Source organism: Martes martes (genome assembly GCF_963455335.1).
Source record: "Martes martes genome assembly, chromosome: 8".
Lineage (NCBI taxonomy): Eukaryota > Metazoa > Chordata > Mammalia > Carnivora > Mustelidae > Martes > Martes martes.
Genome location: NC_137895.1, coordinates 123,047,912 through 123,064,958, shown reverse-complemented (window position 1 = coordinate 123,064,958; position 17,047 = coordinate 123,047,912). Strand labels below are relative to the sequence as shown.

The 17,047-nt window shown below is 36.4% G+C and overlaps 1 protein-coding gene across 1 annotated transcript in view; it reads right to left on the bottom strand.

Moving 5' to 3' along the window:
* PLXDC2 (plexin domain containing 2) overlaps positions 1–17,047 on the bottom strand; it is a 446,156-nt gene that overhangs the window by 215,899 nt on the left and 213,210 nt on the right. The window contains exon 3 of the mRNA XM_080812133.1: positions 14,310–14,456. Coding sequence (XP_080668259.1) covers positions 14,310–14,456 — 147 coding nt within the window. The remainder of the gene's footprint in view (positions 1–14,309; positions 14,457–17,047) is intronic.

Here is a 17,047-nt window from a genome sequence, read left to right as displayed (position 1 = left end):
ACATCCAGAAAGTCCCTCTTTGACCTCTTAGTTCAGGTTATGTCTTCTTAGTATATCTTACCTAGCATTCTTTATATATATACATACACACATAAAGCAGTGGCACAAGATTCAAATAATGACTGTATCAAAATGAAGCTAACTCAGCACCAGAGTAGTTAAAACGGGCCCAAGATGAAAACTAGAACTGGAACCTGGGTTTGATGGACACCAAAGGCAATGGTCCTAATTGACTGAGATTAAAACAAAGTGATGAGAAAAGTCATACAGAAAGGCAAATTTTTGAAAATTATTATTATTCCTTCTTAAAACACACACACACACACACACACACACACCCAAATATCAAAACAAAAACGAACATAAATTTCCCTAGAATTTCATGATGTGTTTGGAAGCTGAATGGTTATATATTCAATATAATTACCCATGGATAACTGGATCATTATTTTGTCTCAGTGTGATATATAAAACAGGCATGGGGGGAGCTGAAGAAAAACTTTATTTGTTCATTCATCCAGCTTAACACCTCATATATACCAGGCCATAAGTCAGGGGCTGGGGATAAAACAGTCAGTAAGTCCCACTTAATTCCTTCCTTCAAGAGGTTCACAAAGTGGTGCAGGGGAACATCACATAGGGATAAACAGCAGGACTAGGCAGGGGGAGAGTAAGGACCAAAAGAGGCCAACTATCCCAGAGCAGAAGGCAATAACACTGACTCTTCTGAAGGAACAACCAGAAGTTAACCAGATGAGACCTTAAGCCATGAGAACAGAAGCAATGGGTCAACATATAGGCAGAAAGTAAAAGCAGAAGGACTTTGTGATTACTGAAAGGACACTTAAATTGGGAGTGAAGGAAGACAGTCTAGAAAAAAGGACACGTTTCCAGCTGGGTGACTGGTGGACTGCAGTACCACCAACTGAGAGGAAGAGTACAAGGCAAAGAGTTATTTTGATTAGGTGTGAGAAGACTCATTACTTAAGCATCCTTTAGCTACATAATAAAAAATAAATAAGAACGACCCCAAGTTGTATATTCAACAAGGGACTCTTCTGCAACCAGAAAGGCTAACAGAACCCTGGAATTTGTCACAAAAAGCCACTGTAAACAAAAGCCAATGTAATATTGAAACATACTTTGCACATTACCCTGTCTTGGATCTCACCCCTTAAGCAATATATCCATGTAAAGGAAGGAAGGGTTCAGCAGACCTGTCGTGTGATTATTAATTAAGAGTCTAGGAAAAATATAAAATAAAACCTCAGAAGTGAAATTTTCACGAGCATGCGTGTCATAAATGAGATCAACTGAATTTGCTACTTCCTTACACTCCGTGGAAAGCAGTGAATTATTTGAAAGGAGAAATGGTAATTTTGAGACAAGCAAGCACATATGACTTCTCCATATGGGGGAGGATAAACTTAGGAAACATTGTTTGAAGAGTTTGTACAGGTTTATAAATAGATCCCAGGTGGTCTGGTACAGATTCATGGCAGGTACAGCCATGTACAACTGTGACCTTTAAAACCACATCACAATCTCCCACAATGTACCCCACAAAATTGCTGTTGGAAACAGACTATCAGACTCAATTAGGGCCATCCTCCCAGACCTCTAAGTGTGTCTGCACCTCTTATTGCCTCTTCTACAGATTCTTCTTATGCTAATTGCTATCTGTTTCAGACTAATTATTATGATCTCTGCTAATTCTTTTTTAATAACACGGGAATTGTAATCCTAAGTAAACACTATTCTAGTTTAACTTGTTTGCCTATTTCTCAGCAGTATTACAACAATAAATTAATTTGCCAATGTCTGTAACACTTTAAAGACAGAAGCCTCTTAATACAAGTTAAGTATATGGATGGGCACATTTATCATCTTAAAAGCCGTTTTTTTAAATGTCATTAATAAAAACTGCTTTTTTATTTTAAGACTTTTTTAAAGACATCTTCTTATGTACAGTAATAAAGCTACACTTTCCTAGTTCCCCCAAGTGTTTATTTCATTTGTTTAAGACATAATCCTGATAAAAACAGCTTGGAGCTTATGGCAAGAAAATCAGTAGTAACTAAACTTTAAGTAATTGCTGATTTCATGAGTTCATGATAGCAAAGTGTCCAAAGAATTTAGGGAGAATTCACTTATTGGAGAATGAACTCATGAATCAATCATTAATATTTAGCCACATATTCTAACATTTTATTTTCAGTCATTCAAATCATTTGATGTTTGAGGGGCACACATTTGTTTGTATCTTGTAGCTGTCAAATAGGTGGGATATTATTATTATTATTATTATTATTATTGGCAAAATGAGGTCTGTATTATTTTTCCCCAAAACATTTAAAAAAAATAAATCAAATAAATCTTGAGACATATGATTTTCAATTTATTTATGGCAAGCCTTAACATTGAGAGGAACTGCAAAATTTAAGAAAAAACATACATTTTGCTTTATTTACATGGGTATTTCTAGTGACACTAGCTTTCGTCTGGAATACCTGAATAAATGATCTCATTTCCAATAAGATTTATATCTCTAGTAAATAAGAATGATTGAATAATCATTCTTCTTAGGATAACTTTTTTGTAGCTAACTATGAATAAACTTAATTTCTTAATTGTGATATGATATATCCTTCCAGAATGCACAAAACAATTGAGTAATTTTCTTAAACCTGGATAAAGTCCACATAAAACTCATTCACCTATAAGTGCTTAGAATCGATCACCAGAGCCTTCCTCCTTTACCAGTCAGAAAACACACATTTTGTAATCTTCTTTTAATGGAGCCTGATGAAGCTTTATTTTTCAATTTGCAATGGTTCTTTTCTCGTTTTTAATGATCTAGCATGGTTTTGGACTCAGAGAGACTTGAAATTATATCCCTGCTTTGGTGCTTAGTAGCTGTGTGATTTCATAAATTATTTAGCCTACTTAAGTCACATTTTGCTCATCTGTAGTCAAGACATTTCTTCAAGGGTTTATTACAGAGATCAAATGACCAAATAACACGTGGACCTTCATAAGCGCTAATGATGGTGAATATTACATTACACACACGAAGGTACCTAGCATAGCAATAGTTTTTTGGAACTAGTTTCCTACACAAAAATAGCTCCCTATTTGATTCCTAACAAAGAGCTGGAAGTGATGGGATATCTGTTGTCTCTAATATCAATGCAGGTAAACTGCTTTACCAATAAACCAATATCACCATTAGATACTATGTTCTGAGCCATGTTATGATGCTCTCATGTTTGTTATATTGGAATAATCATAACTACTATATTTATTGGTGTTAGGAAAATAGAATTAGCATTTAATATATCAGCCATTATGCCAAGTATTTTGCCTGTATTTGGCAAGTATGAATGCTAAAATTAGAAGTTGGAAGTAAGATAAGAAACAGGATATTTGCATAGTCACAAAGTATCTTGCAAAAGATACCTGATCATCACAAAAGGAAACATAGTAACTTCACAGTGAAGGAACAAAATCTGGAAGACATCACCCAAAGCTGGTGATCAAGGTTAACATCACCAGTCACGTACCTCCTGATATGATGCATAATGAAGGACAAAATACCATTTCTGTAATACCACAAAAAGTAATTTTTGCCAAAAACAGAGACCCATGTTAAAATATGAAGAACAGTAGACAAACCCCAAATCAGAGACATTATATGAAGTAACTGACCATTACTCGTCAGAAGCGTCAAGTTCACGAAAGGCAAAGAAAGACTGAAAAACTGTCATAGATTGAAGGATGCTAGGATATTGGACAAATACATGCAATGTAGTTCCTAGAGTGGGTTCTAAATAAGAAAAACAGATGGTCTGGGAACATTTAACAAATATGAACAAGACCTACAGATTAGAGTATAGAACAAGTGTTGATGTCTTGGTATCAATAATTATACCATGAATATATAAGGTATTGACATTTGGGAAGCTAGGTGAAAGCTATATGGGAACTCTTTCAATGTTTCTTGAAAGTTTTTTAATAAGCCTGAAATTAAAAAAAAAAAAAAACAAAACAACTTCACACACACACAAAACGAAATAATAAGTTCTAACCACTAGAAGTACTAAAGCTAGAATTTTAATCCACATACGTTTGACTTCAAAACTCTTGAGTTTTGACCACTATATTATTCTATTCCCCTTCTTCTATACCAGGTGTTTCTTTTCCTACCTTTTATCAGACCTTCCATAACTGTGTTTTCTACCTGAGACCCTTAATACTGTCAGTTATTCATGTTTTTGTTCTTGGTAGACATAACAATTTCCTTTAAAATGTAGTAATAATAAGACATAGTCAGAAGGCTCTTATATGCATGAGGTCAAAGCCATAAAAAAAGAGAAAATCGAAAAATGTACAGTGTTCTTCGAGGAAACTCAGGATCTCAGGGCCTGGATGGACTGAGCCGTGCTGTGTGGAGCCACAGTGAGCCACGCACCATGAGGCCTGATGGCCACACACAGGTCCCTTCTCAACAGACATGCGCACAGACTGAACTCCTTTTTTTTTTTTTTTTTTTTGCCCATGTGTGGTGTGGATGCTTCCATTTCCTACCCTCCAAGGACAGATCCAGGGTTCCTATTTTCTAAACTTAGAGAGCGTTTGTTTTCTTTTTTACAATTCTCAATGGTAATTGCCTGTCACTGATTTATTCACCCAGTTCACTGAAATTGATCTCCTCACAAAAGTAACATAAACTGAGACAGGAGAGTGATACGAATGTGGGCACATACACATATATGTATGCAGATGTAGAAACAGAAAAATTTAAGTGGACATGTTTCCCCAATAAGCAACTCTTAAAGAGAGAAAATGGGTGACGGAGGGCATATACCTGTAGGCAGCAGTGATACCAACTTCTTTGATGGCCCCTGAAGTAAAAATCCTGTTTAGGCCATAAATGAGCTGAGTGTATTCCAGAAATAAAACAGCTATAGTGGCCAGTATTACTCATAATATTTTGACCATGGAAAAACTTTTTTTTTTTTTTTTTTGGTAAAAATGCAATGTTAACCACCTTTCACAGCTCATGTGGACAGGACATGATTGTTAATCCAGTGACTAAAAACACTGGAAACCTAATTAAAAGATCAAAACGTTCATGGAAAGGGGCTAATCAATATGTAAATATATGGACGAGAGACTGGCTATTCCTTTCAGAAATAAAGCCCATCAATTGAATTGATTTTCTGAGTTAGAAATTCTAACTGCCTCAGCACTTTTTTCCTAGCAGAACTAAGAACTTAATTAACCCTGCATATTGAATGACGCTCTGCATGGGACTATGCCTATATTGGCAAACAAAATGGAAACACCATGCATTTACCTGATGCTCCTTTAAAGGAATTAGAGATGAAGTGAACTGTCACCCTATCTTTTGACCTCTCGCATTGCATGGTTCCCAGCAAACACTTGGCTTGCGGTAGCTTGCCCTGTATTTGCACATGTTGAAAATTATTCAAAGTAGTTTCTGTGACTATTTACCATTCAGGCAGGGTGCAGAGCAACACTGTTCAGGGGAACAGAGAAAGAGTAACAGGATTTTATAAAGAAGGCCTAGGAGGGTGGGTGGGAGGAGGACGAGAATCAGAAGCCACGTCTGGATTTTTCCACAGTGTTCTAGAAGCAAGGCAGTGGATTCCGTCAGGCGTCTCAAGCTGAAGTGCACATGAGAATCATCTGGGTACTTGTTAAAATACAGATTCTGATTCTGCAGGTCTCGGGGTGAAGGGGTTGAAATTCTGCACTTCTAACAAACTTCTAGGGCTGCTGATACTGCCCCTAGGGACCCCACTTTGAGAGCAAGGCTCTATGTCACATAATGGTCTTTGAAACACTAAAAACAATGCTGTAAGGAAACCTTAGCAAGCCTGAAATGTGTTAAAAGGGTAAATAGACTGCATTCTGGATAACATTGTCACTTTGCCTGGTAACACTTACATGGCCTGAAATTTTCCATTTCGGGGACTAAGGGATAGAGGTACCTGCTAGCCAGGCAGTGGCTCACTAAGCACTAAGCAGTGACTTGGGACCACAGTATACCAAAGGCAATGACACTCTTGTTTTGTCCTTGCCCAGTGAGCCTCCAACAGGGCAGGGCAAGAAAAATATTCCTATGGATACTCCTTTGCTGTTTGCAAAGGTTCTCTCTTGACTCAGTTGATTACAATCTGTCTTCCCTTCTTTCTCATCAGTGGAAAATAACTGTGTTAAGAAGGTTAAATGTTTGCATGATGATTGTTAACATTAATGTAATGGACATCTCTAACACCATGCCAGCCACTGAGTTGAACATTGCATAAATGGTAAATCATTTAATACTAACAACAACCTTAGAAGGGAGATACTGTTATCGTTCCCATTTTACAGATAAGAAAAGTGATGAACAGAGAGTAAATAACACACTCAAAGTCATCCAGGAGTAGTCGGCAAAGTGGGGAGTCAAATCCAGGCAGCCTGTTTCAAAGTCTGTATATTTAAACATGATATCAAGTTGCCTTTCAACTGAGATGTTAAGATTTGGCATTAAATGAGGGCCAAGTTCATCAGAAGAATAAATAAACAATTCAAAACTTGATTACAGGTTGAAATTGAAATTTAGGACAAGTTCAGTTTTACCTCTTCATCTTCCTCTGTCAACTTCTCTTTTTTAACTTTTTATTTGGAAATCATTTAAAATTTAAGTTACAGGGCGCCTGGGTGGCTCAGTGGGTTAAGCGGCTGCCTTCAGATCATGTCATGATCTTGGGGTCCTGGGATCGAGTTCCGCATCGGGCTCTCTGCTCAGCGGGGAGCCTGCTTCCCTCCCTCTCTCTGCCTGCCTCTCTGCCTACTTGTGATCTCTCTCTGTCAAATAAATAAATAAAAATCTTTAAAAAATAAAATAAAATAAAATAAAATTTAAGTTACAAAGAGCCTTCTATATTGTTTATACAGATTCACTAATTTTTAACATTTTACTATAGTTGGCAACTTCTGGATTTTTCAAAATCTGCGAAAAATGATGTCTCCCAACACAGCTTCTGGGAGTTGCTCCCTTAGAAAACCTACCCGTCTCTACAATCTGCCCTGCAGGGGATTAGGGCTCAGGTGCCTAACCCCTGGCCCATTTATCAGCAATGAACCTCACTTGGCATTTCTTCTCAGGTAGCAGCTGCTGCATGATAAGACATTCCTGGCAATTCATCACCAACTGAGAGTGGCTATAGGTGGTTCACTCCTAGTCCCATTGGCATTTTAACAGAGCACTTCCAGTAAAGAAAGAAAACAGACACCCACTTTCTGGGTCTGGAAACTGAGGCACAGCAGAAATTCTAACAGGAAGCCAACTTATAAATAAACAATGTAAGATTCTGACTATTTTCCTTAGGGTAAGCAATAGGGTATAACTTGGTAAAAGGAAAGAGACAAAAATAAAGGTAGTGAAAATTAGTATTATATATTTTTAAAGATTTATTTATTTTAGTGAGAGAGAGAGAAAAAGAGAGCATGAGTGGAAGGGGCAGAGGGAGAGGGAGAGAGAATCCCAAGCAGACTCTACACGGAGCACGGAACCCAGAACAGGCTCCATCTCAAGGATCCCAAGATCATGACCTGAGCTGAAACCAAGGGTTGGATGCCTAACTGACTGTGCCAACAGGCACCCTGATATAACCAATATTTTAAAAAGTTCTAAAATACTAGCTTGTCCAAGAAATACCAGTTCCAAAATGTCTTAAATTTTTTATCTTCTATAATTTCAGATTTTTCATAGGAATTAAGCATATTTTCTTTCAGTAGTATTCACTCTTAAAGAATATTATATTCCATGTTTTGCTAACTTTTCTGTGTTATAAAATATTTCCTGCAAAAGAGTCATGTGAAAGCTTTATCATTTTACAGCTTCAGGGTGAGAATACATTTTGCACTCATGTTTTGTAAAATTAAGTGTTAGTAAGTCTTCATGGGCTCATGGAGACATCTCAGAAAAGATGATCAAAAACAGGTTGGAGAAGAGAATCTAGAAGGAAAAACAGGAGTAAATGAACTTATTTATTCCACCTGAGACATGGCTGTGGGGTCCCATGTTAGGAGCTTTATGATTATGAAAGTTTCATGCAAATGAAATCTCAGACCAAGAAGGTTCCAGAGAAGCCTCAAGTGTCTGTCTCACTTGTGAATTTGAAAGCTGGGCAGAGATTTATCTATCTAGAATTATTTTACAACTGTCCCTGGTCACAGAGTATGAATAAGGTTACCTCCAAGACTCTAATTTTACACAAATAATGGTAGTCATCCACTAAAGACACATATGGAGAAATAAGATTAAATTGAACTGAAATATGATGAATTAGAGTATGATTTATTTTTTAAGTATGTTTTTGGATTGGAAAACTAAGACTTGTTACATGTATTAAAATTGATCACTGTAGGGTTCATAAAGCTATCTTTTAGACTCTCCAAAGTCATTTTCCTGTCTGAAGTGGTTCCTAGATTCACAGGAAGGACCTCAAGGGTAGCTTAAATAATTACTAATATACATCTATGTAGTTAATTGTATCAGTAAAACATGTTTACTAAACTCAGCACATTAGGTTAGCCTAAGGAGCATTTAATCTGTGTTATTAAAGCCATCAGCAGGAGAAGGAATAGATCTTTCTGTGTATTTATTGACTGGCTTTAAGGCAGGTAGACCAACTCATTTCCCTGGGATACAGAGGAACAGAACTCAGCTACTCTAATCTCATGTTAGTTTTGTGGAATGGAACAAAGACATGCCTTTATTTTCCATAAAAGTCCCTCAAGTAATACTTTCTTCAGGATGGAGAATTATTCTCAAAATTGATAAGTGACTAAAGTACAATAATAATAGTAAAATAAACTAATTAAACCAAAATTTTGGCAGAGAGACTCATGGAGACACAACTCATGCCAGTCTTTCATGAAACTAGAGGAAAATCCTAAGAACAAAGGCCAATAAGGCCAGGTTGATGAACGGTTAGTGTCTTGTTTGAAATGCAGCAGCTCACATGACAGAAAGAAGCAAGTTTAGCCAACCAGTCATAGTCAAAATAAATAAAAGCAACTTATTGTTAGTGTGAACAGAACTCAGGCAAAAATGTGTGGTCTAGATTGCAGCCTAATAGAGACAGCAAATTACACTGACTTCTGAGTTAATCATTTAGAAAAATAACAACTTCTCAACAGATTTTCTGGTGCACAGGAAAAAATGAAATTGTGCAGTATGAGAAAACAACTGATCAAGTCACCACAGACATCCAAATTTAGCCCACCAACAGCAACATTATGTAAATGAAAGACCCATGGAAATGCTAGTTGGAATGGTGTTACTTTCCTAGCCAAAAAAAAAGAGAGAGAGAGAGAAAATTTAATTTTTTAAAAAGATTTATTTATTTGAGAGAGAGAAAGGGAGGCTGGGAGGGGGAGAAGGAGAGAAAGAATCTCAAGCAGACTCCCCACTGAGCATGGAGCCCAACACAAGGCTCCATCTCACAATCCTGAGATCATGACCTGAGCCGAAATCAAGAGTCGGACACTTAACTGACTGAGCCATCCAGGTATCCCAACTTAATTAATATTTTAAAATGATGGTTTCTGTGCATCTTCATATAGTCTGAGGATCTCCACTGAGAGTAGTCCAATTTTCAAAATTAAAAAAAAAAATGACCACATCAAAATATATACAAGTTCCATAAAAAACCTTACCTGAACTATGACAGAGATAGAGAGCAGAATTTCATTTATTTTTGCTTGGGTTTCTTATATAAAGAATCAATCTTTCTACCAACAAATAGATAAAAAAATGTTAAGCTAAGAGCATGCTTACATTTGGCCAAGAGCACACTGGTGTTTTCTTGGGGAAAAAAATTATGGAGCTACAACATAGATATAAATAGAGATGCGTATCTATCTACTGGAGACTCCTGGAGGGCACTTGGGATTAACTTATTTGGGGATTGTTTTTTGTTATAAAGAATAAGGCCTCTCAAATAGCACTGCCTTACAATCTCATTTTTATTTACTATTTTCAGCATCCTTTCAAATCCATTTCATTTTTATTCTTAAAGTAGCACTAGAAGGTAGTCAAGGCAGGTATTTTTTCCCCCTTTCCTCCAAGTTATAAAACTGAGATACAGAGAGGCCAGAAACCAAGAAAATGGGTTTTGGAGCCAAGGTTTCATGACTTCCATGACCCTGGATTCCTTCCACCAGGACAGTGGTGTTTCTCTAGAAGTTGTGAATCAGAATTTCATAAGTATGGTTTCAGAAAGCAAAATAATTCTAATTTGTCTGGCTGTGGAATTAAACTTTGTGCTCCACAACAAATTAAATAATATGGATATAGAAATACAGAAGAAAATATCAAAAGTATGGAATTTGAAGGTTCACACAGAGGAAAAGAAACAAGTGGGATGAGTTCCTAGGTTTATAGTCAGAAACTTCTAGATCTGCAGTCTGACAACTGTGTGACTTTGAATAAAAGACAAAAAATCTAAATAAGTTCCAGTATTTGAATATAAAGTGTCTGGCTCATTGCTTGCCATATGGTGGGGACTTAGACAAATTTTCACTATCCTTTGTCTATGAAAACATGCTTCTTCCTCTAATCTATCAAAGTTAAAACTAGGTTTTAACACCTGCTTTTTTTTTACAATAGTGATTTAAGAAATGTGATTCAAACCAAAAAGGACAATGGGGAGATCATAATCAAATTATAGCACACATATGTAATATACATACTAATGAGTATGGTTTACATTCTAAAAGGAAAAAGAAATCAATGTGTTTTGGCTTATGAAGGATTTGAAACGAATGATTTCTAAGTTTTCCTCCGCCCTGAAATTATAAAATATTATTGTGGAAAGGAGAAAAAGGAAAGCTCTTACTTCAATTCTACTCTCTTCCTTTTACTAGAATATTACTTTAAGACTCCAAAATGCTGTTTAGAATGCCTTTGTAAATGATGGTGGTGGAGGGGAAAATATTTCTTTAAAAAATCATGCTGGGGGCACCTGGGTGGCTCAGTTGGTTAAGTGGCCAACTCTCGATTTTGGCTCAGGTCATCATCTTGGGGTCCTGGGTTGGAGCCAGTGACCTGGCTCTGTGCTTGGGCTCTGTGCCTGTGGTGGGAGGAGGGGTCTCTCTTTCTCCCTCTCCCTTTACCCCCTCCCAGCTTGAGTGCATGCATGCACATTCTCTCATGTCCTCTCTCTAAAAATAAATAAATCTTTAAAAAAATATCATGCTTTCAAGTCAGACACTCTTTTACCTTCCTCTGAGCCATTCTGCAGCAGCCTGGGAGGGAGAGGGAAGCTGCATCTTCAGGGACACCCAATCTTTTCCAGTTTTCTCATTCGCCTCCGGCTTATCCAGGGCTGGGTTAGTTAGCCAAATGCTCTTGGGTCTGCCCTTAGATACTGATTTCTTTTTTTTTTTTTTTTTTTGTCTAATTTGTTGACAGAATGTATATTCTTGGTCATGAAAATTACACCACTGGGTGATAAGATTTGAGAAACATCCATCTTCCCTTAGAGCTTAAATTTAAATTTAAGTCCTGTTTCCAGTTAAATTACCAGAGAGCTTTACACCAAGGATTATGATGCTTACGACATCAACAAACCTAATTAATAAAGTGGTTGTGACATTTCCTGTTTGTCATTTTCCCTTGTGCTAAAGTCTCTCAGTAACATCATGGGGGAGAGTAGCAGCAGTTGGTGCCTGGGTTGTGTGTGTGTGTTGTGTGGGGGTAGGAGGGAGGGTGTTTATGGACCCTACTGAGCCCCTCGGTCGTAATACATTACAGTTCTGTCCTCAACCTGATTCTTCTCCCAGGAAGGCATAATAGAAATGAAGCAAAGAGAATGAGGCAAGATTGGAAAGGTGGAGAGGCCAACTGAGGAAATTTTAAGCATGAATCACTCTTTATAATTTGGAAATCTCAGACTAATATTTAACAGACACACTGAACAAAGCAAGAATGTTTGTAGAAAATTTTAAAAAATATTCTATTAACTAAATGTGTAAGTTCCAACATAAAAATATATTTAAGTGAAGGACTCTAAATGGTAAAGTTTTCCAGGAAAAAAAAAAAACAAAAAACTAAGAAATATTATCAATTCTGTTGTTGTAAATGGAAGCCTGTACCTAGGGGTGTGTGTGTGTGTGTGTGTGTGTGTGTGTGTGTGTGTTCTGTTGATAGCGATAGGGAGAATGGGTATAGGACCAATTTCTAACTCTAAGAAATGTTTTCTGATGGTCAAAACTCTTGTTAAAAAAAAACAAAACAAAAAAACAAACAAAAACAAGGTATGACAATGACAGAGTAGCTAAAATAAAAGTTTCTACCAATGGTAAGTATTTTGATGTCTACGTAGGAACACCGGCTAAGTCACAAGCAGAAGCTCAAGCATTTGCATTTAACTCAATCTTTGGTGTTGAAAGCAACAGTGTTACTCCCACACTACCAGTAAGAAAAAAATGGCTCATTACAGCATCATGATTTTTCTTGAGACTAATCAGAGAATTGAGGCCACATGGCAACTAAGCGAGCCCTCTTCCCAACAGAAAAAATATTCTTCGAGGAAAGACAAAGCACTCGAACTGCTGCACTTTTGGAAGAGCAGAGGAAATTATAAAAGTGTGTAAGCAAAAATCCACTAACAGTTTAACTGATAACCTTCATTCTTGCCTAGAGATTTCATCCCTAGCGGCTGACACCACAGTTGGGCCAATTTATGGAAACTTCCTTCAACTGGATGCACCCAACATGTGAACTTTAGCAAAGGGCATTTTACACTATTAGGTACTGTAATATAGTGGGAAGACTGTCAAATGCAAGAAATTTCTGATAGACATTGTCCTAATCTAATCTTTCTCATTTTCTCTTCTTTTGAAAATCTGTTCTAAATCCAACAGTGAATCATTTCTGAATCTGTCATCTTGCCCGGGGTTGCCTGAATATGGAAAAGAAAAGGGATGACGGAATTCAGTAAGGCGAGATGGCTCCTTTGTTTGCTTCTCAGTCTCAGAAAACATGTGCTCCACACTGACAATTCAATGAATCATCTCACGGTAAGTTATTAATTTCCATTTTAACTGTTAGAAGTTGATTTCCTGGAAAGAGGAAAGTCTACATATATACAACGAAGGTTTTTGGCCAAAAATTTTGATATAACCATCAAATCTGTGCCTCTTTAAATCACATAAGCCATTGGCTCTATTAGTTCTATCTTTAAATCAATAATGTCAATCACATTTGAAAGGCCGAAGTTGTTGTATTTTTACTTTAAGTCATATTAAACTGCAAAGACATGATTTCCTTGATGGTAAGATCATTGGTATTATCCATGAGAGCAAAACTAAATACTTTTGAAAAGTTAAATCAAGAATTTCTCAGAAAATGACTATTAAAAAGTGCTGTCTACACACACATTTTGAGTGTGGGCTTGGCTGCCTAGGCGAACATCTGAGTCTTATCACTTACTAGCTGGAGACCTTTAGGCTGGTTCCTTGACTTTTCCAACACTCAGTTCTCTCATCTCCAATACCTGGATGGCAATCATATTTAAATAAAAGGGGATATGCTGTGAAGATTGAAAAGCTAATCTATATAAGACCGTAGTTGGACATGTGGAATAGGACATGGAAAACCATGTAAAGTAAGTGAGGCCTGTATTAGTATCCCACCATTACCACTATATGGATGCAGAAACTACATCTCATTATAAAATTACATTCCTTGTTAAAGAGCCAGAGCTGGTAAATGATAAAATCAGGCTGAAAAAATGTTTGGAGATTTTCAGATTTAATTTTTTTCCTTTATATCAAACTTCTTCACTGAGATACATAATTTGGTCTACATATGCCATTGGAATCAGAAATGTTTCTGGTGAAATCTTTTTCAGACCAAGAGATTAATAAACCTATGTAAAATGGGAGATACCAAATTCATGTAGTTTTTTTTTCAATGTTCTCTAAATTCATAGATTACAAGAAGACTGAAAATTATCCCAGATCAATCTTGACTTTGAATATTCAACTCATCATTTTACTAGGGAAATTAATGGTTAATTTATTTAATTAATTATTAAATTGAGTGGCTTCTCAAAATAATTCTTTTTCATTTTCTTTAAGACCTTATAAGCAATTACTAATCTAAATTGCAACTGCAGAACGAAGTAATAAACAGTGAACACAACAAACCAGAGCTGATATGCCAATTAAAGCAAGAATTTTTTCACAGCAGAAAAAAGCCCTTAAAATGCCAAAGCACTTACTGCAGCTTGCCGATGAGTATTGGACAATATTCCATGAATCTTCACTTTGTCCTTTTCCATTTGGTCTATGTTCACCCACAAACTCCGGCTGGCAGAATCAGAGGGACCATATATCCGAGATATATAGTAATTGTGATCTGTGTCCTCCTATAATAAAAGAATAATGCACATCAAGAACAGAGACAACGTGGATGGGCCTTGAGGTTATTATGCTAAGTGAAATAAATCAGACAGGGAAAGACAAATCCTGTATGTTCTCACATATTTATATGTGGAATCTGAAAAAGCTGAACTCAGAAAAACAGAGAACGATGGTGGTACCAGGGCTGTGGAATGGGGGAAGTGAGGAGGTGTTGGCTGAAGAGTACAAATTGCCAGTTATAAGACAAATACCTTCTGGGGATCTAACCTACAGCATGGTAACTACAGTTAACGAATCTATAATTATACACTTGAAGGTAGCTAAGAGAATAGATGCCTCACTACAACAAAGAAATGGTAATTATGAGATGTGATGGAGGTCTTCGCTCATGCGAACAGTAATGGTAGCATTAGTGGCAATCGTTTTGCAGTATATAAGTTTACCAAATCAAGAGGATGTACACTTTAAACTTACACAATGTTCTATGTCAATTATGTATTCCAGCCTCAATAAGGCTGGAAAAAAAAGAAGCAGCATTTAAGTCAATATATACCTAATTTATATAATTGACAGAGCTGTAGACAGAGTTCCATTAAAAAAAGAAAGTCTGCCCCCAAAGGAAAGAAAAAACCCTAGAGATAGTGTCCCTAAAATTCTTAGAAAATAAACAAAAATGGTACTATGAAACTAGACATGTTACTATTCTTCAAAATAGCCAGAGGCGTTAAATAACCTCTAAAGAAAACGAATTAGATTTAAAAACATATAAAATAACCCTCTTTAGAGGAAATTGTTAAATAAGTAAAACATAGAGGAAAATGTACACTCTGTTTACAATAGTCTTTTTACCACAGTAATTCTAGGGATCTAATTGCCGCCTGAACAAAATGTCACTTTTGGAACTATTTACTGAAAACCTGAACTATAATTACTACTGAGTGACAACAAATCCAAACTTCTCTTCTTTAAAACTTGGGCCGGATCTAAGTTAATGATCCTAGGAATGGAAACAACACATTTTTCCCCTATAATTTGGGTTATTAAATTCTACTTTTATTTGAAGTCACACTATTGATTATCACCATGGTGCCCATCACAAAACCTTTAATTTTCACTCAATGAAGAGATTTAAATGTTAAAAGGGGGATATTGCTGGGGAACACCCAGAAAAATCATATGATTCTTGCCTAACTCAGATTGCAATGAATTTTACTTTTTTTCTTTTTTACCATAAAATGTGAATGTGCTTATCAATTTGAGGAGTCTGCTAGATAAAATTTATTTTAAAACATTCAGGTATATGTAAAGATAATGTTTAGTAAATAGAGGGTATATGATTTGAATAATAAGGTATAGAATGGAACTCTGTTGAATGCATTTGTTACTGAAGTGCTAATTAAATAAAATACAATTATTCTTGAAATCTAGTCAGAACAGGAATTCCAAGTACCTTTTCACAAGCCATCAGGCTATTAATATATAAAGCTGACTACATAAAGGAAAGGAATTTCCTAGGCAGTATTCTAAACAGATTTTTCCCCATGACTAAAAGAAAAATTATGGCCCTAAATATAAGTCTTGAGAACAGTGATTAAATGTTAACAGTAAGATTAAAAAAAAAAAATCCTAGGTAAATCTCCAACCTCTAATTAAACTCTAGGTATCACGTGCAAATTATGGGTATAACCATGATGAAAAATAAAAAAGTTCTTCAGAGAAAGAAGGGAAAAGGAGATGCAAAGAAGAGCCATGAATAAGGTTCCATGCAGCCCAAGAGAGATTTAATATCCTAGTGGTTTTCTAGCACTCCCTTCCAGAACATTATGACACTGATTGCCTGGGTTCTAGGAGGGGAACAAGCATTTTGTTGTGTCTCTAACATATATTCAGCTCCTCTCTGCTGTCTGGTGCTTCACCACAGAAGCTGTGAGGTGGGTACCCTCTTTGACACTGGGCACAAGCCATTCTACACCCATCATTTCACTGGCCACGACAGCCCATGGCATTAGAAGCACATAACCTAAAATAGACCAATTAGTGAGACAGGTAGGAATTGAGTTATTGTCAACCAAAAGAATCCTGACAAACACATTTCCCTAACTTCCAACCAAAAGAGACTTAACTTAAGCAACACTGAATAAGGTAATCTTCTCTACAGACTTACAGATCTGGGTAATAAACATCTATTCAATTCTGGTATTCCAGCTAATTACACGGCAGGAACGGACACTTGCATCTATACTGCTGGAAATCGTCAAACCTGAATTATAAAAGATAATGATTCATTTTATATTTCAATGAATTGCATATACGGGGGGTTTTGAAAGAAATAGTTAATAAGTTTAAATAAAAATTTTTAATTCTTCTCCCTATTGCTAGTATTACTCTAAAGAGTTCAGCAAGACTGAGGTCAGAGATGTGAACCTTCAGGTGAATTATGTAACAGAGTCCATGATGTTGCCAAAACTTACCATATAAATACCAAATAAATATTCTCTTAAAAATTATAGACTTTCAGGGCGCCTGGGTGGCTCAGTGGGTTAAAGCCTCTGCCCTCAGCTCAGGTCATGATCTCAGGGTCCTGGGATCGAGTCCC